At 43.0% G+C, this 23,112-nt stretch overlaps 1 protein-coding gene across 1 annotated transcript in view; it reads right to left on the bottom strand.

Annotated features, from left to right (window-relative positions):
• The window catches only part of adamts18 (ADAM metallopeptidase with thrombospondin type 1 motif, 18), a 185,436-nt gene that overhangs the window by 140,779 nt on the left and 21,545 nt on the right, over positions 1 to 23,112 (bottom strand). The window contains exons 5-7 of the mRNA XM_072279204.1: positions 20,811 to 20,916; positions 12,595 to 12,732; positions 7,153 to 7,306 (exon numbers count right to left, since the gene is read on the bottom strand). Coding sequence (XP_072135305.1) covers positions 7,153 to 7,306; positions 12,595 to 12,732; positions 20,811 to 20,916 — 398 coding nt within the window. The remainder of the gene's footprint in view (positions 1 to 7,152; positions 7,307 to 12,594; positions 12,733 to 20,810; positions 20,917 to 23,112) is intronic.

The raw sequence follows: 23,112 nt of genomic DNA, 5'->3' as shown, positions 1-23,112 counted from the left end.
TCTAGCTAAAGAAATTCATCCACATTTCTTTTACAAAGAGACATCCGTGTATTCTGAGGCTGTGCCCTCTGGTTCTAGTTTCTCTCCCACTATAAGAAACATCCTCTTCACGTTCACTCCATCTATGTCAGGGTTAGGCAACCTACAGCCCGTGGGCCAGATCTTGCCCGCAAAGATACTTTGACCGGCCCACGAGCACATATTGGGATACTATGCTTATCCGGCCCGTGGGCTATTTTTCCTTATTCTGAGTGTTTCACGCGACCACGCTGATGGACATGCATGGCGCCTCGGTACACTGGCCCAAGGTTCCGTTTTGTTCCAAACCAAACACTGGTACATGCGAATGACGGGAAGGCAGACTACCTTATTAATATGTATTAGATACTCTCCGTGCACGTGCAGGTTTTCAGATGGGATCGTTCAAATTTGTAAACAGAAACAGCGTCACTGTATTTTAACAAGAAATCCACGCTAAATATCCAGATATTAACATGTGTTACGATACTTGTTGAATATCTCCTGTTTCGAAATAAAATCGAAGAAAAAAATTCCAATGGCAATGAATGCAAAACGCAGGAAGGTAGACACTGAGTGCCAAAATTTCCAAGACACTTGGACACTAAATTAGCTCTTCATCGAGCAAGCTGGGAAACCAGTTTGTCTCATTTGACTAGAAAATGTTGCTGTGAAGAATGTGGTAAATATCAGGTGACATTACGAGACCCGCCATAGTGGAAATTTTAACAAGTTTACTGGGCAAGCAAGGAAAGATGAAGTTGAGCAAATGAAGGCTAGTTTCGGAAAACAAGCATCATCTTTTTGCCAAGAAAAGCAGTGAAAATGAAGGAAATACCCGCGCCAGCTATGAAGTCTCAAAAAAGTAAAGCACAGATCCAGGCATTTTTGTGAATATGGTCCAAGAATTGAGAAAAGAGTTTTCATCTCGTTTTGCTGATTTTCGCTTGCATGCAAATAAGTTCAAGCTGTTTGCTGCTCCATTTGACGTGGAAGTGGACACTGCATCAGAAATTTTTCAAATGGAATTGATTGAGATGCAGCGTGACAATATATTGAGATTGAAATTTCATTCTGAAGATGTGTCAGTGCTTGACTTCTATAGAAAATATATTCACCCAAGTGAGAAGTAGCCTAACTTAGTGGACCATGCAAAAAAGATGGCATCATTGTTTGGCAGCACTTATCTGTGTGAGCAATTATTTTCAAAAATGAAGCACACCAAGAACCATTTGAGAACAAGACTGACTGAAGCCCATCTGGATAATGTCTTGCTCTTGGCATCAACAAGTCTGACACCCAATATTGAGAAGCTTTCAAGCAACAAACAGAATCAAGTTTCGCATTGATTTATCGACTGTTTGTATTAAAACAAACAGTCAATTTACCACCATTCAATGCATCATGTTCATAGGTTTTATGTTTAAAGATTCTTTGTGTCCTTTTAATAGATTCAAAAGGTGCCTTGATTGAAATAAATTCCATCTAAACTGAGTTCTTTGATTACTAATAGGCATCCGTGGTTAAGCACAAATAATTTTCTAGCATGCGTTATTCATTAATTTGAGGCAAAACGTAACTAGATGTATTTAAATAGATAATTGCCATATTTCAAGTTTTTTTATGGCATTTATCTGGCCCACCGTCCACTCATTAATACGCGATCTGGCCCACAGAGGCAAAAAGGTTGCTGACCCCTGATCTATGTTGGACAGGTTTCAATGAGATCACCCGTCATTCTTCTAAACTCCACCAAGTACAGGCCCACAGCCATCAAATGCTCCTCGTATGTTAACCTTTTCATTCCCAGGATAATTCTAGTGAACCTCCTCTGGACAACTTCCAATGCTAGCAGATCCTTTCTTTGGTAAAGGACCCAAAACTGCTCACAATGTTCCTAGTGTAGTGTAGCCTAGTGTAGATGATCCTAGTGTAGTGTAGCCTTATAAAGCCTCAGTATTACATATTTGTTTTTATATTCTAGTCTTCTCAAAATGAATGTCAATATTGCCTTTATCTTTATTACCACCAACTCAACCTGCAAGTTAATCTTATCCTACACAAAGTCTCCCAAGTCGCTTTGCACCTCTGATTTCTGAATTTGCTCCCCGCTTAGAAAATAGTCTATGCCTTTATTCCTTCTACTAAGTGCATGACCATACATTTCCAATATATTCCATCTGCCACTTCTTTGCCCATTCTTCTAATCTAAGACGTTCTGCAGACACCCTGCTTCCTTAACACTATCTGCCCTTCTACCTGTCATTGAATCTTCCACAAACTTGGCCAAAAAAACCATCAATTCTCTTATCCATCATACTATCCCTACACTGACTCCTGCTGAACACCATCTCTCACCAGCAGCCAACCAGAAAAGGACCCCTTTATTTCCACTCTTTGCCTCCTGCCAGTCAGCCAATCTTCTACTCATGCTAGCATCCACATTATGGAGACCACATTGAGAATATCGAATGCAGTACGCTATACTGGAGGAGATTTTTTCCAGGCCTGATGAAGCGTCTTAGCCCCAAAATATCAACTGTTTACTCTTTTCCACAGATGCTGTCTGGTGTGCTGAGTTCCTCCAGCAATTTTTGTGGGTTGCCAGTACATTGTTGCTTCACCCAGTAGAGGCACTTGGGTCCCTGGTTGGTTAGAAAGGGAAGAAAAAAAAAGAGGCAGATGTTCCATACCCTACAGTGGCTGTAAGAAGGACAAGGGTTGCTGCGGATGATAAATTTGTGAATGGAATTTAAGTTTCCAGAGCCATGAATGTTTGAGCTTCCTCAGGGTTTTCAGGTTTGATCCCAGGGTATAAAGACGTCTGATTAGTATGTTAATCGATCATTGTAAACTGTCTTGTGGTTATCCTAAGGTTAAACAGGTGGGATGCTGGGTGCAGGTTCAGTTGGTCAGAGGGCCTGTTCTGCACTGTACCTCTAAGTAAAATAAAGTCAAAATTCAGGATTATTTATTGTCATTTTTCAGTACACAAGAGTAAAGGAGAACAAAATTATTGTTAATCCAGATCTGATACAGTATAAAAAGCACACAATAAACTTAAAGACCACAATTTTAAAAAAAATACAAAAAAATAATAAATACAAATATAAAAGAAATCCCATAAAACATCACTCGGGAATGGTGAATTATGAAGTAATTGGAATTAGTCTGTTATTGTCATATGTACTGAGATAGAGTGAAAATCTTTTCTTGCATACTGTTCGTACAGATCAAATCATTGCACAGTGCTTTGCGAGAGAACAAGGTAAAACAATAACAGAATGCAGAATAAAGTGTAACAGCTACAGAGAAGGTGCAGTGCAATAAAGTGCAAAATCATAACGAGGTAGAGTGTGAGGTCAGGAGTCCATCTTCCCACAACAGGGAGCCATCTAACGTCCTTGAGCCTGCTGGTGATGGGGAAGGGGAAGGTGCATCTGGTGATCGACTCATATTGAAGGTGCCAGAGACTATGGAGGAGAATCAGTTGAAAACTGAGACTGAAGTGAAGAAAAAGAGTCTATTCTTGACTTCCAGTAAGATGACAATGCTCTCAGAGACAGTGGTCACTACGGGGCCAACGAAAGGTGCTATTGTCTTTTTCACAATGGCCAGTCACTGCTGGACATTAAGAACTTCAAGAACTGTAGGTCTGATCCATTGGCAAGTTGCTTGTCGGTGGAGAAGCTGGACTTGGTGCGGGCCATGTTGTTTGTTGCCTGCTACAGAGACGCGTCGGAGTCGGAGCACGGTGGCAGTGTGCAGCTTAACAGCGAATGATCGCCTCGCAGCGTAATCACAAGATCCTGTTGGACATTGGTAACGTGGAGTGCTGCAAGTCCAGTTTACGGGTTTAGTGGCAGGACCAACTGCAGGGGAGCGATGCGGCCTCCATTATAGTGCGGCCGAGGCCTCACGCCCTGTTACACCTCAGTACAGATGACACCGGAGGTGGTGTGGAATGGCATCAGTGTTGCCCTCCAGTGTCCACTTGGTGGAAGACAAGTTGGATCGCATTCGTCTGCAGACTGTTGTGGAGTTGTTCTTGCGACGACATCAACAGACGTAGGGACTTGGGCTATATTATAGTTTTTGTGTGGCTGTTATGTTTACTGTTATATTATACAGTATGCGCTATACGTGCCTTGTGCTGTGTTTGACTATAGGTATTGTGCTTTGCACCTTGGCCCCAGAGGAACACTGTTTTGTTTGCCTGTGTTCATGTTTAGTTGAATGATATCTAAACTTTAACTTTAGGAGGAAGAGAAGGAGTTAGGACAGAGATGACACAGAGCGACTGAGAGCTTTGTCAACAGTCCAGGCACAAATGTAAAACACTAACTCTTACCCTCTCCCCTCAGACGCTGAGAGACCTGCTGAGTGTTCTAGCATCTTCACCAGATTTTACAAAAACAAGTGGCACTCAGCCGGTTCAGTAGCCTATGTGGGAGGAAAGGAACTGTCAATATTTCAGGCTGAAACCCTGCATCAAGACACTGAGAATTCCTTTCTCCCCACAGATGCTGCTTGACCTGCTGAGTTCCTCCAGCAGATTGTTTGGTGCTCCAAATTAATTACAATCTTTGCCTTTATGCATGCACTGACAATACTGGCATTTTTTATTCATCCATAAATGCCCATGAACTAAGGAGATGATTAATTCTGTTCACAATCTCAGGAGCTCATGCAGGGCAGCTGAGTGAAGTTGGAAGAAAACTGGACTAGAAGTCTGCTGTATTATTTCAAAGGAAAAGCTAGGCTCTTTTAATGCTGCTATACGCTCTGCAAGGAGAGTCTATTTTTCCAAAGTTATTACAGAAAATAGCAGTGATTCAAGAATATTGTTCTCAACCATAAACTGACTATTGAATCCTGTCCTCAGCCAAGCATTTGCCACAAAGTGTGAGGAATTCACAATACTTTGTAAAAAAAAAAAAACAAATTTGCATCCATAAGGGAGATTATAGGGTACAAATACTGGTAACTTCTACAGCCAACCTCTTATAAAGACGGCAACCATGCGAAAATTTACAAGTATTTCTGATTCAGAACTCCGTAAGATTCTAACAAAAGAGTAGGTCATCTACTTACTGTCCTGACCCTGTCCCTACCACACTTTTAAAGGGCTCATTTAATGGTGTTTTAAATTCTATTAGGAACATTATTAACACTTCCCTTAAAACTAGAGTTTTTCCAGTCATCTTCAAAACTGCGGCTGTCAAATCCTTACTTAAAAGGCCAAACCTTGATAGTCAGGTACCAGCTAATTACAGACCGACTGTCTATCAAATCTGCCCTTCCAGGGAAAGACTCTTGAGAAAGTCATTTTCAACAACTCTACAACTTTTTTTTAATGAGAATATTCTAGAAAAGTCTCAGTCAGATTTTTAGGAGCAAACCACAGCACGGAGACAGACCTTACCAAAATTGTTAGCAACCTTAGGCTCAGCACTGATCCCAACACAGTCTCAGTTCTAATTCTTTAAGATTAGGGACTTCCTTCAACACAACTGACCACCACATTCACCTAGAGTGCCTTGAGTACTGGATTGACCTCTCTGATAGTTTCCTTAATTGGTCTTGTTCATAAACCTTAGAGAATTGTTTTTTTTTCTGTCTTAGAGACCACTTTTCTAAGAGATAAAATATAACTTTTTCTGTTGCTCAGGGAAGCTGCCGTAGTCCCCTACTCTTCTGCTTATACATGCTCCCCTTAGCAGACATCATTAGAGAGCATCAACTTGATTTTCACAGTTACGCGGATGACACACGACTGTATATCTCGGTTGAGCCTGACGATGATAACACCCTATCTTCTCTGACTTCTGGTATGGCTGCAATAAACAAATAGATGAGCAAATATTTCCCAAAATGAAATAAAGATAAAACTGAAATACTTTTGCTTGGTCCAGAAGCCAAAAGAGATAAACTTCCTGATAAACTTGAGAACTCAACTCCCCTTGTAAAATCAGAAGCAGCTAGCCTGGGTATGATCCTTGATTCAGATTTGAATTTTAAATCCCACATAAAGAAATTGACCGGAGCTGCATTTCTACACTTAAAGAAATATTGCAAAGGTACATTTACTTTTGCCATGTAATGACACGGAAAAACTAATTCACGCCTTTGTATCGAATGGACCAGATTACTGCAATGCACTTTTACTGGCCTTCCAAAGCAATCTATTGACAAACTTCAATTGATTCAGAATGCTGCTGTTAGACTTTTAACCAAAACCAGGATGAAGGAACATGTCACTCCTGTACTAGCTACTCTGCATCGGCTTCCTGTATCTTTTATAATTGATTTTAAAGTTCTCTTTCTTGTTTTTACATGTCAATAATCTTGGATCAGAGTATATCACAGAATTGTTTTCACATTATAATCCTGCTGGAGTTCTCAGGTCTTCTTCCACCAGTCTCTTAAATTTAAGCAATGTTCCTCAAAAAATAATTGGCAGGTCAGCTATTTTGAACTGCACTCTGAAACTCTGGAATTCAATACTTAAAACTGTGAGGGATGAAGATTCAGTTGATACTTTTAAACACCAGTTCAAAAGCTATTTATTTAACCTTGTTTTTAACTAACATCTTTTTGGCTTTTATTTTCATGTTTGTACTTTTATCCCAATGTAAAACACTTTGAAGCATGTTATCTGCATGAAAAGTGCAGATATTATTATTATTATTGAACCACACCTAGGCAAGGTGGGTGGGACAACAGATTTTCACATCCTACCCTAAACCTATGCCTTCTAGTTTTAGTTCTCCTTTTTTGGGAAAAAAACTGTCTGCATTCACCCTATCCGTACCCTAACGAGTTCGTACACTTCTGTAAACAGAACATACTATAGAACATTACAGCACAGTACAGGCCCTTCACCCTATGCCATTGTGTTGACCTTTTAAGCTACGTTAAGACCAATCTCAGCCTTCCCTCCCGCACAGCTCTCCATTTTTCTATCATGCACGTGCCTATCTCAGAGGTTCTTAACTGCTTTCTTAGGGTCCCTCGTCAGTCTCCTGCATGCCAAGGTTCCAACAATAGAAATGTCAAAGAGTTTCTTTTATTGACTTTTAAAGATAAGATTAAAATCAGAAAGTAGTTGAGCAAAGGAGGACAAAAATGTACCTTCACAAAGTCGAGGGAACACAGCTTAGCCTTTGATCCAAACTGCCATTTGCACTGTGTGTCTGCATCGTACAGCTGGCCAGGCAGCAGGCTTGGGTACTGGTACTCGTAGAGCTGCTTCGGTTCATCGACCAGGCAAGAAGCCTGAGCTGTACTGTGAACAAAACATAGTTCAAACTTGTGAGAAAAGCCCAGCGTGACTGACGAGCAAACAAAGCAGATGGCACGGTAGCGTAGTGGTGAGCACAACGCCTTACTGTACAGGCAACCCAGGTTCAATTCCTGACACTGCCTGCAAGGAATTTGTACGGTCGCCCCCTGTGACCATGTGGGTTTCATCCGGGCACACTGGTTTCCTCCCACAGTCCAATGATGTACCAGCTGGTAGGTTAATTGGTCATTGTAAATTGTCCCATAATTAGGCTAGGATTAAATCAGAAGATTGCTGTGCAGCACAGCTCGAAGGGCTATTAGGGTCTATACCACACTGTATCTCAATAAAATTGCCATAGCTAATCCATTGACAGCATCTATTGTACTGGGACCTAGGTTATAGAGAAAGGTGGAATAGGTTAGGACTTCATTTAGGAGTGTGGGAAAATGAGAGGAGATTTAACAGAGGGGTATAGATAAGGCAAATGCAAGCAGGCTTTTTTCCAGTGAGGTTGGGTGATATTGGAATTAGAGATCAAAGGCTTAGAGTGAAAGATGAAACATTAAAAGGGAACCTAGAGGGGAACAACTTTACTCGGGGATGTGGGGGTGGAAATGTGGAACAAGCTGCCAGCGGAAGTGGTGAATGCGGGCTTGATTTCAGCCTTTAAGAGAAATTTGGATAAGTACATGGATGAGAGGGGTATGGAGGGCTATGTAACATTTGCACGTAGATGGGACACAGCAAAATAAAGGTCTGGCATGGACCAGATGGACAGAATGGCTACCTTCTGTGCTGTAGTTCTCTGTGACTCCACAGGAGGCGCTGCCTCAAGAAGGCAGCATCCATCTTCAAGATCCCACTGGGTCAACGCTACTGCTGTCATTCAGAAGCCGGAAGTCCCACAGCGGCAGGTTGAGCAACAGCTACGTTCCTACAACCATCAGGTTGTTGGAACTATCCTGCACAACCCTAACCCTAGCTCAGCAGAGGAATACCACGGACCACTTGCACGGCCATGAACTTATCTCTGATTGTTTCTTTCTTTTTTTGCATTAAGATCTTGTTTCCGCATTTTTTAAACTCTCTTCACTGACTTGTACACATTTTTCATTCTTTATATGCTGTGTGCTGTCTGCGCCTGCGATGCTGCTGGCAAGTTATCCTCACCGTTCTTGTGCATATCTGCAAGAAACTTGACCTAACTTGACTAATCAGCGACAGCCCTGTACTAATAACCCCATTTACCAAGTTGAACCTGTCCAGGACACACACAGTGATTGCCAGGGTCCTGGGAAGTGTCACTGAACTGAGGACTTGATGTGCGGGTATAGTAGATTCCAGTTAATTGAGACACATTGGGACCAGTACATACATTTTGGCCCAATTAAGTGGCTGTCCCAATTAGCCAAAGTTTCACGGAAATAGTTAAAGAGAAACTATTGCTAAACGGAGTAACAAATTACGTATTTAATGAAATACAGAATAAATTAGAACCTTATCAAAATTACTACAGTACTATAAAACCGTGTATTAATTCCCAATAGTTATCGACGGAGGAATTCATCTAATGTAATGTATGCTTCCACATTCTTTTAATTGACTCTAAGTGAACAAAATCAGTGCAGACACCCAGTGCAGATAGTGCTTTTGATGACCACATCCCCCAAATCATCATTTTAGTTTTAACATTCAAGATAGTAGCCGATACATTCAAATTCTTCATCGTTCCTATCTTGTTGAAAGTAGTGAAATCGTTTCATTTTCTGACATCTTCAAGCCCGAATGCTTGAAACCGCAGTGAGCGAAGCAGTTCTGAATTGTCTTATTATTTGTTATTCACCAACTATCAGTAACAAAAATCACCTCCTTTTGAACACAAACATGCAAATGATGCTTTTTAAAAACTATTTACTCTTAGTACGATGTAGTGTTGAATGGCCACATGACGTGTGTGTGACTGGCACTAGTTAGAAAATATTCAACAACAGTCTTCTGCCCCAGTTAAGAGGTGTAGTGTCCCAAATAAACAAAGGGAATCCTGGCTATTTTCTCAATTGCTTTTGTTCTTTAAGAGTTATCCCAAATAAGAGGCTGCTCCAATTAACCGATGGCTCGATTAATCGAAATCCGCTGTGTATAGTTCCATGAAAATGACATCACAGGTAGACATGGTGGTGAAGTAGGTTTGTATTATGTGATTATTTTCATCAGTATAAGCACAGAGTGGGATATTTTGCTTAAGTTTTACAAATCGTTAAGTTACCCCTCACCTGCAGAACCATGCACAGTAGTGGCTCTCACACTGTAAGAAGTATGTGATTAAGCTGGAGAGTGCACAACAGATTCACAGGAATTTTGCCTGAACTGAACAGCTCAATATACTAGGAGAGGCTGGACAGGCTAGAATGGTTTTCCTTGGACTGAAGGAAGTTTGGGGGGGGTGGGGGTGGTTAGAAGTCACTGACAGGGGTTCACTTGTCCTGATGAAGGGGCTTGGCCCAAAAAGTTGACTGTTTATTCCCTTCCATAGATGCTGACTGACCTGCTTAGTTCCTCCAGCATTTTATGTGTGTTATCCATATCTGACTTCTACATTTACACATGAATCCCATCAAATGAATCATCTGGCTGAGATGCACACTTGAGATTTCATCTGACCAACTTTGAACTCATCAGCTAAAATATCACATTTGTTTTGAGGTAATAATTTGTTAAACATAGACGAGGGAACACATGGACTATTGCCAAATGGATCTTTAGGAACTATAGAAATGTGAACTGCAATCTGCTGATAACTTGTCTCCTGCTTCCCTAAAACCTTTACACCAGCTATGAGGGACATCAGTAACGTGATGGAATGTTTTCCACTTATCTGAATGAGTATATTCTCAGATAGAGTCTTGGCCTGAAAAGTCAGCAGTTTATTCTTCTCCATAGATTCAGCCTGACCAGCTGAGTTCCTCCAGCACTTTGTGCGTGTTGCTCTGGATTTCCAGTATCTGCAAAATCTCATTTTCAATTTCCGTCGCTATCGGTAAGGAATTTGTATCATCTCCCCATTACTGCGTAGGTCTCCTCCCACATTCCAAAAGCATACAGGCTAGAGTTAGTGAGTTGTGGGCATACTATGGTGGAAGCATGGTGACACTTGCTGGCTACCCAGCACAATTCTTGCTGATTTGATTTGCTGCAAACAATGCCTGTCACTGTATGTTTTGACGTATATATGGCAAATAAAGCTAAACTTTCAATCTTTAATCTTGTAGAGGGTTATAAGTTTATAAAGGGCATGGTTAGCTGGATAGTCACTGCTTTATTGCCCGAGAAGGGGAGTCTGAAACTAGAGGACATCAATTTAAAGAGAGGGGAGAAAGATTTAAAGATTTAAAGTAGATCTGAGGGGCACATTCTTCACAAAGAGAATGGCGGGTATAGGAATGAGCTGCCGGGATAAGAGGTTGAAGCAGGTACAGTTACCATGGTTAAAGGCATTTGTACGTGGATAGGAAAAGTAACACCTACCTAACCTTCCTCCAATCCTGATCTGCCACGGATCGGAATGACTTCAGCTGTTGAGACCCTCGATGCTCGAACTCTGCCTCCAAACATTTAGTGCCTCTCATCTTCCTGCATCATACACCTCCGTTCCAATCACTGGGACCAAAGTGTCTCAGAATTGAGTAGCAGGGAAACAGGCCATTCTGGTCACAGGAACAGTGCAGACCATCAACCACCCAACTACACTAATCCTACACCGAGTTATTTATTCCTCCCCCCATTTCCACCAACTCTCTCCAGAGTCTTAAAGATTAGCTTCATGTTTCACATGTACATCAAAACACAGTGAAATACATCATTTGCATCACTGATATACACCACGGGTTCCCAATCTTTTTTTATGCCATGGGCCAAAACAATTAAGCAAGGGCTCCATGGACACCAGGTGGGGAACCCCAGTACAACACACTTCGAGGTTATACTGGGGGCAGCCTGCAAATGTTTCCATGCTCCTGGTGCTAACATAGCATGCCCACAACTTACTAACCCACACTGTTATGTCTTTGGACTGTGGGAGGGAACTGAAATATCCGGAGGAAACCCATGCAGTCATTGGGAAAATGTACAAACTCCTGACAGACAGGGGTAGGAAATTGAACCCCGATTGCTAGCGCTGTAAAGGGTTACGCTTGCCACCGCACTACCGCGCTGCCCCTCTGATTCTACCGCCCGCCTACCCAAGTCACAGCAGCCAATTAAACCTGTCACATCTTCGGGATGCGGGAGGAGAATGAGGGTCCCAGAGAAAATCCATGGGGAGAAGGTGCAGCTTTTCTTTAACAGATGGGCACCTGAGGTCGGGGTTGAACTGGAGTTGTGGAGCAGCAGCTCTTTCAGCTGTGGTACAGGGCTGGAGTTGGCTACTCTCCCTAGTCCCTTTCTCCACAGTCTGACATCAAGTCACGGTCACTTTACTACATCACACCGGCTACTGAGAAGCCAATTGTTTAGCTGTGCAGAACACAAAACGATGAGCAGTGCAGCACAGTACACGCCCTTCACCTCATTATGTTGTGCTGACCTCTTAACCTACTCCAAGATCAATCTCACCCTTCCCTCCCACATAGCTCTCCAGTTTTCTTTCATCCATTTGCCTACCTAAGGGACTTTTAAATGTCTCTAATGTATACTTATCCACCACCGCCACCCCTGGCAGTGTGTTCCGTGCACCCACCACTCTGTGTAAAAAAACTTATCTCTGACATCCCCCCGCTTACCTGTAGAAATTTGTCGCAGACTTTGATGAGATGCCAAACCTCTCTAAAATTCTAAAAAGGAAGAGGTGCTGCCACATCTTCTCCAGCTTCTTCCACACACCTCTGAGCCTACCTCTGACACCACCCTTACACTGTCCAATCATCTGAAAAGTATGTACTCTTGTATTAGCCCTGGGGGAAAAAAGCACTGGCTGGCCACTCTTCTTACGCCTCTTATAATGTTCTGCCTTTCTAACAAGCTATCTCTCATCTTCCTCTGCTTGCTCAACCTTTCCTCATAAGACATGCTTTCTGATACAGACAGCACCCTGGTAAATCTCCTCCGCGTGCTCTGTAAAGCTTCCACATCCTCCCTATAATGAGCCCAGTAGAGCTGAACATAACGCTCCAAATGGTGTCAGGTTCTTGCTGCAGTTTATCTACTGTTCCAGATGATTTATGCTCAGAGATCAAATCGGAAGGTGGTTAATTACAAAAGGAAGGCCCAGCCACCCGTGTTGTGGCACCTACCTGAGGAATCTGCTGAGGTATTGCCTGCTACACACAGACCATGAGAAGATCCCATTGTTCCCAGCCAGGGTGGGAGACATGATATTCCCCTCGGTTTTCCGACATGGATTCCCTTCTCCGTCGTGAATCATGCCAAAGCTTTTTGTTGGAAAGTAAAGGGTGACAGATGTTAAAAGAACTTATCAATGCACTGCAGAATTTCGACATGGGAATAACGTACATGAAAATAAAACCATTGATATGAATACAAATTTTTATTTACTGTTAACTTCAGGTAAAGCCATAATACCCAAGTCCTAAATCTTTTCTGTGTTCTTTCCAGTGAAAATTGTCTTCTCTGCAATTTGAGTTGTGCCTTGCCTCTCCATGGCCTCCTCTACTGCCATGATGATGCCAAACTCAGGGTGCAGGAGCAACACCTCATTCTGTGTCTAGGTAGCCTCCAACCTGATGGCATGAACATCAATTTCTTTAACTTCCAGTATATTCTCTTTCCTCTCTTCACACTTTCTTATTCTGGCTTCTGTCCCCTTCCTTTACAGGCTTGATGAAGGGTCTCGGCCCAAAATGTCAGCTGTTTATTCCCTCCATGTATGCTGCCTGACTTGCCAAGTTCCTTTCCAGGATTTTGGATGTGTTACAGTACTGCAAGTACAACTTTGCCAACATCCTGTACAACTGCAACACTCACTTCCAGGACTTTATAACTCAAGTTCTCAGTATTATTTTTATTTTCATAGTTTCTCTTCTTTTGCACGTTAGATGTTTGTCAGCCTTCATCCTATTACGTAAACATTTTCATAAAATTCTATTGTATTTATTGTTTCTGTAAACGCCTGCAAGAAAATGAATCGTAAGGAAGTAAATGGTAGCACATATAATGATAATGATAAAATTCCTAAGGATATATTTTCATCAATTAAAGTAGGATTCAGCACTCCACACAAGCCTATGCAGTTCTGATAAGAAGTACACACCAATAAACTTAAATGAAAGCACAACCCACAAAAATGAAGAAATTATCACTATTGAAGAAAAAGTTAACCAATGGAAGAGCATGACCCTCCATGGAAGACATCCCCACAATCCCAGCAGACTAGTGTCTATGCCTAGCTCAGAGTTGGGGACATCTCCCCAGAAACAGGAAGATTCCTTGTGGCAATATAAGACTAGGTGGTTAACACAAAAAAAGTTACCAAAAATACATAATAGGAGACCAACAAATTCAGGATGGTAAATACAGAAAATGCCAAGAGAAACCAGAAACAATCCAATACATTACAGGATCCTGCAGCAGTTTAACTCAATCTGATTACTTACACAGGCACAAACAAGTGGCAAACATCAGTCACCAATAACTGGCTTTAAAATACAAACTCATAAAAGACACCATACCTTAATATAAATACAGGCATGATCCAGTTTTAAAGTCAGAGTCTACAAATTATATAATGACCGATCCATTATTACAGATAGGACAATCCATAATAACCATCTGGATATAATAATACAGGATAAACAAGCAAAAACAACTTACTTAATCGGTATAGGCATTCCAAAATCATGCAAAATACAGAAATCAATAAGTGAAAAACCCCCAGAAATATGCTGAATTGAAAGAGGAAATTGAAAGACTTTGGAACATGAACAGGGTATGGCATTACACAATAGCATTAAAAATTAGCCCTACACAACAATATTTATGTAAAGCTCCAGAAAGCCACAATACTAAACACCACTAGAATAGTCTGAAAGTGCCTAGCAATTGAGAGATGAGTGTGCTCAGCGATACCTGTACCTCAGATTTTACCAGGTTGAGTTGAAAAAAAAACGCATTTATAAAGCATGTTCTTTATAATAAGTTTACTTTGAACTTTGAACATGACATTTCAATTCTTACAGATAATGCCCGATGAATGAAGGCCATTATACAAAGCATCATCCTCACCTCGCCTGTTTACCTCTGACGCCAATTTGCAGGGAACTATGAACTTGTACTCCTAAGAACCTCTGATCTTCAATGTTCCTCAAGTCCCTCCCCTGGACTGACATGAGGACACAGATACAAGATAGGAGGGGTACTGAGAGGTAGCTTCTATATAAGGAGGGTAGTGAGTACCTGGTACGCGCTGCCAGGTGCGGACGGTTCGGTAATTTAGTGGTTAGCATAATGAGATTACAGCGCCAGCAACACGGGTTCATTTCCTCTGCAGTCTAGGGCGTTTGCACATTCTCCCGGTCATCGCGTGATTTTCCCCCGGATGCTCTATTTTCCTCCCACATTCCAAAGACATATGGGTTAGCAGACTAGTTGCTATTGTGGATTTAACTGGGCGGGTTCCTTGGACCATAAAAGCCTGTTACCGTGCTGTTATCTCTAAATAAGTAAATAAAATCAGAATATTTAAGAGCCACTGGATAAGTGTAAGGAGAGGAGGGGCTTTTGGGGGCTTATGGGTTAAATACAGAGAACTGGGAGGATACTGAGGTCAGAATGGGCCAATTAGGTCACGGGGCCTGTTTCTGTGCTGAGTTACTCTAATAACTAGAATTCATGTAGGAATATGCTTGATTGTTGACATGGACTTTGGTGGGACGAAGGACCTGTCTCAATGTGAATCACCGCAGCTCTCCGGCAGGGGTTCCCAACCCTTTTTTATGCCAGGAACCAATACCATTGAGCAAGGAGGTCCGTGGACCCCAGTTTGGAAACACCTGCTCTGTAAGGGAGAACTTTGTCACTTAGAGGGTGGATCTCCCAGCCTATAGGTGGTGGAATGAGGAGCAGAGCCTTCATGCAGGAACTGAATCAGCACTGGCGATTAAATGATCTGTGAGCCTGTGGAGAAAGACTGGAGACATTGGACAGGTGGGGTTGTTCAACAGCGGGCCAGTTCCGACTGAATGGGCCAAATGGCAACCCCCCCAACCCCCGTGCCGTAACACCTCTTGTCATTCTGTGATGCATGGCAGCTGTGCAAAGTGTTAATTGTAGCATAACCAGGGGCTCGAACACCGCACATCTGGTCCGTGCATCTCACTTCCAATTCCACAGCCAGTCTGGGCTTCATGGTTCAGTGGGTAGCCAGAAGAGAGCCTGCAGCCCTAACTCCCACGGCTACACTACAAAACAGTAGCTACAACATTAATGAGTTGTTTTTTCCCTTCAAATGGGAAGTTCTAAGTTAGGGCCAAGGCGACGGCCAACAAAGCAACTTTACTTGTGGAGAAGGGAGAGCTTTACTCTTCAGTAAAGTGTTTGGCTCTGACTGAAACAGAAGTTGCTTCCAACAGTGAAACACCATAATTAAAAGTCTGCAGGAAACCAGTTTCAGCTTGCGTAAGAGGATCCTCCATCTGTTCGATCTACAGCCTGTAATAAATACACAGTGTAGTACATTCTAACCCCCTACCCCGCACCCATCCTCTTCTCTCCAGCTGCTGACCTGTCACATTGATGTCTTCTTAGCAGAAGCCTGAACAGGCTTGTTTAAAATCTTTCTCATTTCTTTTTAATATAGAAACCTGCTTTGAAAAGATGAATTGAGAGATAGACAGTGGAATTAAGATTTTCCTGAGGTTGGGGGTTGTAGATTTGTGTTTGCTGAGAGTCCCTCACCTCTGCCATTTTCTACCCGCTCCTTACTGTGTGGATAACTGCGACTATGAGTTACAGGGAAAGGCTGGATAGGTTAGGACTCAATTACATAGAATGCAGGGGAATGAGGAGAGATTTGATGGAGGCATACGAAATTATGAGGCGTATATACACAGTAAATGCAGGTAGGCTTTTTTCTACTGAGGTTAGGTGAGACTGAACTGGAGGTCATAGGTTAAGGGTGCAAGGTGAAATATTTAAGGGGAATCTGAGGCGGAACCTCTTCACTCAGGGGGTGGTGAGAGTGTGGAACGAGTGCAGAAGTGGCCAATGCAGGTATGAATGCAACATTTAGGAGAAGTTTGAATAATTACATGGATGGAGGATATATTGAGGGCTATGATCCAGGTGTAGATTGATGGGACTAGGGAAGAGTAACAGTTTGGCATGAACAAGATGGACCGAAGGGCCTGTTTCTGTGCTGTATTGCCCCATGACTCTATGAATAACTCAGTATCAAACACCGCATGGTGACAGGATACTCAGGGAATCCCGATCTCATCTTCCTGTTGGTTATCCATGGACAGCGGGCAAACTGATTTATAATGAACTTAGTGGCTACTTGAAGAGGTTATAAGGTCTTTCCACAATTGCTTTCCAAGTTCTGCTCAAACAAATATCAAATGTCCTTTGGAAGCTCCTATTGGATCTGCCTCAGGCAACACATTCCAGAACAAAACGTTTCACTGCTTAAAAGCAATTTCTCCTTCCCTCGCCTCTAGCTATTTTAAGAATAACCTTAAATCACCAGTTATTGACTGGAAATGCTTTGCATTTATTTAATCCATCAAAAGCATTCAGATTTTAAAATAGCAAAGGGAGTGAAATCATTCACAAATGCTTAAAATTCACCTTTGGTGGAAGTGGGGGTGGGATAGAGGATAGAGGCAGTGCAAAGAGATTCCAAGTTAAGGAGCACGAATCTAGGGAGCTGAGGGCATTGATTGTGAAAATATAAACAGAAGACACTGGAAATACTCAAACAAGACAAAGTCTGCAGATGCTGGAAATCCGAGCATCACACACAAAATGCTGGAGGAACTCAGCAGGCCAGGCAGCATCTATGGAGAAAAGTTTTGGGCTGAAACCCTTCAGCAGGACTGGAGAAAAAAAGCTGAGGAGTAGATTTGAAAGGTGGGGGGAGGGGAGAGAGAAAGACCAGGCGATAGGTGAATCTTGGAGCAGGAGGAATGAAACAAAGAGCTGGGAAGTTGATTGGTGAAAGAGACAGAAGGCCATGGAAGAAAGAAAAATGGGGGAGGAGCACCGGTGGGAGGTGATGGGCGGGCAAGGAGATAGCATAAGAGAGGGACAAGAGGATGGGAAATGGTGGGGGTGTGGTGGTGGAGGCATTAATGGAAGTTTGAAAAATCGATATTCATGCCATCAGGTTGGAGGCTACCCGAACAGAATATAAAGTGTTGTTCCTCCAACCTAAGTGTGGCCTTATCCTGACAGTGGAAGAGGCCATGGATGGACATATTGGAATGGGAATGGGAAGTGGAATTAAAATGGGTAGCCATTGGGAGATCCCATTTGTTCTGGTGGATGGAGCGTAGGTGCTCGGTAAAGCAGTCTCCCAATCTACGTTCGGTCTCACTGGTATACAAGAGGCTCCACTGGGAGCACCGATCACAGTATATGACCCCAACAGACTCACAGGCCAAATGTCGGCTCACCTGGAAGGACTGTTTGGGGCCCTGAATGGTAGTGAGGGTGGAGGTTTAAGGGTAGGTGAAACATTTGAAATACTCAGCAGGTCAGGCCAAATTAGATGCTGCTCGAATTGCCGAGAATTGTACCACTTACTGTTTTTTTTTTTCGGGATTCCCAATTACTTGTAGTTTGATTTTTGATCACATATTGGTGGTGAGCAAGGCTTGTGGAGCGGCAGAATAATGGCTCGCTCAAAATGTTGCCACAGAGGATCGATGAACTGGGGAAGTGCCCAAAGAAATGGTGCTGAACATTACATACAGCAGTACAGCACTGGATGTACCATTTGGGCTACAACAGTAAGCCAATCTTGATGCCAATTTATACTAAACGTCCTCCTTTTGGGTATCATCCAGATTCCTCCATTCCCAAAATAGTCACGTGTCTAACTAAAAGCCTTTTCAACGCCACCAAACTGCCCACTTACAATACTACCTCTACTAACCCATTCCAGTCGACCACCTTCCTTCCACTTTAAATCAGCCGCTTTGCCCAAACTTTTGCGCATCTGCCCTAAGACCTCCTTACTCTTTAATCCAACACCAAGTTATCTACCACTTCTATGTGATGATTAGACTAGATTTAGATTATGAGGACACGCGGTCCTCTTTTATTGTCATTTAGTAATGCATGCATTAAGAAATGATACAATATTCCTCCGGTGTGATTTGGTACATATCAGACGTATATATAAATTTCCCTCTGCCTTTGTTCTCACAGTGGGTGTCATTAGACAGCGAGAATTTCTTGCATCATTTGAAGGACCGATTTATGAAGGTCAAGGCTGAGAAAATGCAGTCTGCATGAAAGAGAGGCACAACACCTTAGTCCAGAGAGGTGCAATGCATTCAACTTTAGTGCTCTTACATGAGGGGCATAGATGCGGTGAATGCACACTGCAATCAAAAACTACAGTGTATAGGTTTAAGGTGAGAACGGAAAGACTTAAAAGGGATCTGGGAGGGAATTCTCGATGCAGACAGTGGCGTGCAATTGGAATGAGCTGCCAAAAGAAGTGCTCGAGGCAGGTGCAATAACATTTAAAAGATAATTGGACAAGTAGATGGACAGGAAAGGTGTAGAACAAGGGTTCCCAACATGGGGTCCACAGACCCCTTGCTTAATGGTATTGGTCCACGCATAAAGAAGGTTGGGAACCCCGAGTGTAGAGGAATATGGGCCAAGCGTGGGTAAATGGGACTCGCTTAGAAGGACATTTTGGTAAGCAGTGAGCCAAAGGGCCTGTTTCCGTGCGAAGTGACTTACTGACAGGCGCAAAATCTCTGTACAGAGTACTGCATTGCATGCAACTTTAGTATTCTTCCATGAGGGGCATAAAAACGGTGAATGCACACAGTCTTTTTGGCAATCTGCATCTTCTCCCTGTGACCATATGGGTTTCCCACAGGTGCATCATTTTCCTCCCATAGCAAGTTGGATGGTATCTGGTCACTGACAACCGCTTCCAGTGTGGAGGTTAGTGATACCATTTGAGGAGAGTTGAGAGTGATGGAGGGAGCACAGAATGGGCTTGTGTGGACATATGCTTGAAGGTTGGCGTGGGCTGATGCAGGATTTTGACCCAAATCCTCACTGGTGTCTTTGAGCTAATGAAGCAAACAGGTCATTACTGTAGAGGGGATCTCACTGAGTTCAAATTGGGTGCCTGCTTCTGATGCAGCTGAATTCAAACGGGGTGTTTTAATGGCTGTAAGGCACCAGCAGTGGAGGTAACACATGCTATAAGATTAAAGGCTAACTTTATACGTCACATGTACATTGAAATATACAGTGAAATCTGTCGTTTGCATCAAATCTAATCAGAGAGGATTGCGTTGGGCAGCCCACAAGTGTCGCCACATTTCTGACGCCAACATAAGGTGCCCACAACACACTAACCCTAACTATATATCTTTGGAATGTGGGAGGAAACTGTTGCACCTGGAGGAACCCTATGTGATCATGGGGAAAACGTGCAAGCTCCTTAAAGACAGTGGTGGGAATCGAACCCCGATCTCACAGTGTTGAGCGAACTGCTACACTACCTGTAGGTATGTTTATTTATCTTTCTTTAAAGGATTATGACTCTTTGGATATAATTCTGGGTTAAAGTCAGGGTTTGTGCAACTAATGTGCTCTCTACCCAACAGACAAACTATATTCTTCTTTACACATCACTAACACAAGGCCCGACAGAGCATGCAAGTTCACTGAAAAAAAAGTCCACAAAATAAATTCATGTGGGGTGAATTCTAATAACTGGAACAAAGGAAACAGCAGTTTCCTCAGATTATTTCCAGGACCTGATTGTAATTTCTGGAGCTCCAACCCCTTCTTCCTTTTTATAAGCGACTGCTGATGAGATTGGCTTTCTGTTTGCAAAATGTTCCATTATCAAATCTGATCTTTTTGTTCCAACACCACTCCTAGATAATGCTGCCATCTTCCATCACCTAACGCACCCCCCTCCCAAACACCCAGTCAAAAAGCAAAAATGCAGAACCTTAAACTACCACACTACAGGACCATAAGGTATAGAAACAGACCTAAGCCATTCAGCCCATCTTCTCTGTCATCTTGGTTGTTTTTCTTTTCTCAGCCCCATTCTCTTGCCCTCTTGGCTCAACCACAATCTTACTGAGTGGAGTACCAAACTTGAGAGTCACACGGCCTATTACTGCTCCTAACTCTTATGTTTCAACTCACTTCTGACAAAATTTGGCATGGAGTAGATGGGCCTCTGGGCCTGTTCCTGTTCCTTTTCTTTTATTCTATAAGGCAATCCAAAAGTGGACGGCATCTCTGTGAGAATGGGAACGATATATAGATCAGTATCACTTACTTATGTCCGGATTCATGAGCGATGGTAAAAGCTAGGCCTAATCCTGTGTCCTCGTTGATGGTGCAGCTTCGATACTTGCTGCACATCCCACTGATCGGAGCAAAGCCTGCAAAACAGATCAAAGTTCCATTAACGCCCCCCCCTTCCACAAAAGACTGCACACCTCCAGAATGAGCTGACTAATCGAGTCCGAGTCCCATCAGGGCGCGGTGGAGCTTTATCCAGAGGATGGGAGCTGTCCTTTAAAATTTCCTTTTTCCATGCACACTCTTCCCAATGGACAAGCTTGCTTCACCTAGCAACCCGAATGATGTCAAAGGCTCCACAAGCCCGGAGCTGAACACTCTGCTAAGAGCACCTAGGGAACTTTCAATCATGCCGAAGTAAGAAAAACTGACTCTTTGCATCACATGAGAGACAGCCTGCGGCCAAGTGAAATTGACACACACTTTCTCATTCCTATGCACAATCCCATTTTGTTTAGGCCTCAAGACACAGGAGCAGGAATTTGACCCATTGAGTCCCTTCCAGCAATCCATCATGGCTGATTTATTGTCCCTCTCAACCCCATTCTCCTACCTTCTCAATTTTTCTCTTTCTGAAATTTAAGTGGCAATGGACCCCACATGCTAGTGCATGCAAACTCCCCATGAAATCTTTACACCAAAAATACTTTACAAGTATTTGCTATGAATACAATGCTGCTGGAGGGCTTTATTGTCAAAATGTGAAATCTAGATCATACAATATTACAGCACAGTATATGCTCTTCGGCTCACAATGTTGTGCCAACCTTTTAACCTACTCCAAGATCAATCTAACCCTTCTCTCCCACATAGCCCTCCATTTTACTTTCATCCATGTGTCCATCCCATGGTAGAATTCAAGAGGGATGCATCTGCCCCAATAATTGTCCCTCCATTGATGTCACCAAAAGGACGTTATCAAGCTCCCTTTTTTGAACAGAAGCAAAGAGTTGCCTGGCCTGTACCTGTGCTGCGCTGTTCCAAGTTCTAAACCAATGGGATAGAAGCTGTCCTAAAGCTTGGTGGTTCCTGCTGAGATTCTCCAGAATTTTGTTTGTGTTTCTCTGGAATTCCAGCATCTACAGAATCTCTTGTGTTTATGATTTGCTGCTCCACTGCGAAGTCCCTTCAAAGGATGCCTAACCTGAAGAAGTTTAAATCTTCTCTTCAACGGGAATTTAATGAAACCCCCTTTCACTGCTCCCCTTCTGTGATCTCTGCTGTTCTCCAATGCTTCCAACAATATACTCACCCAGACTCTTTACCACAGCTACGGATTCTTCCTGTGAACCTGTTTACCTTCTCCCCCTGGTGCCTCTCCTTTATCCCCTTTCTCCTATGGTCCACTCTCCTCTCCTATCAGATTCCTTCTTCTGCAGTCTTCCACCTTTCTCACCCACCTGGCTTCACCTATCATCCTTCTAGCCAGTCCTACTTCCCCTCCCCCATCTTTTTACTCTGGAACCTTTCCCCTTTCTTTCCAGTCCTGATGAGAGGTCGCAGCAGGAAGCGTTGACTGTTTATTCATTTCCATAGACGCTGCCTAATCTGCTGAGGTTCTCCAGCATTTTGTGTGCGTTGTCTTGTATCATCAGCCTGTTCAAAGACTATAACAAGCTCAACGAGTAGAACACCTCCTCACTTGGATCCACCTACCAATTTGTGGCACTTACCTCACCCCCTCCCGTCACCTCCCTGTCTTTATTTATTTAGAGATACAGCAGAGTAACAGGCCCTTCTGCCCAACAAGCCCCTGCTGTCCAATCACACCCATGTGACCAATTAACCTGCGAGCCCCTGCATCTTTCGACTGCGGGAGGAAACCAGAGCACCCGGAGTAAACGCACATGTTGACAGGGAGAGTGTACAACCTCCTTCGGGAAAGTGGCAGGAATTGAACCTGGGCACTGATGCTGCAACAAGACCATAGACCATAGGAGATTGGAGCAAAATTAGGCCATTCAGTCCACTGTGCCCACTCTGCCATTCCCATCATGGCTGATTTACTAACCCCCTCAAACCCATTCTCCTGCCTTCTCCCCATAACCTTTGACACCCTTACTATTCAAGAACCTATCAACCTCTGCTTTAAGTATATCCAATGACTTGGCCTCCACAGCTGTCTGTGGCAACCAGTTCCATAGATTAACCTCTCTCTGGCAAAATAAATTCCTCATCATCTCTGTTCCTAAGGGACATCCCTCTATTCTGAGGTTGTGCCCTCTGGTCCTAGACTCCCCCACTATATGAAACATCTCCACCACATCCAGTCTACC

The sequence above is a fragment of the Mobula birostris genome, chromosome 15 (genome assembly GCF_030028105.1).
Source record: "Mobula birostris isolate sMobBir1 chromosome 15, sMobBir1.hap1, whole genome shotgun sequence".
In the NCBI taxonomy this organism is placed as follows: Eukaryota; Metazoa; Chordata; class Chondrichthyes; order Myliobatiformes; family Myliobatidae; genus Mobula; species Mobula birostris.
The sequence above is the reverse complement of the archived record's forward strand: the minus strand, read 5'-3'. Positions and strand labels throughout refer to the sequence as shown.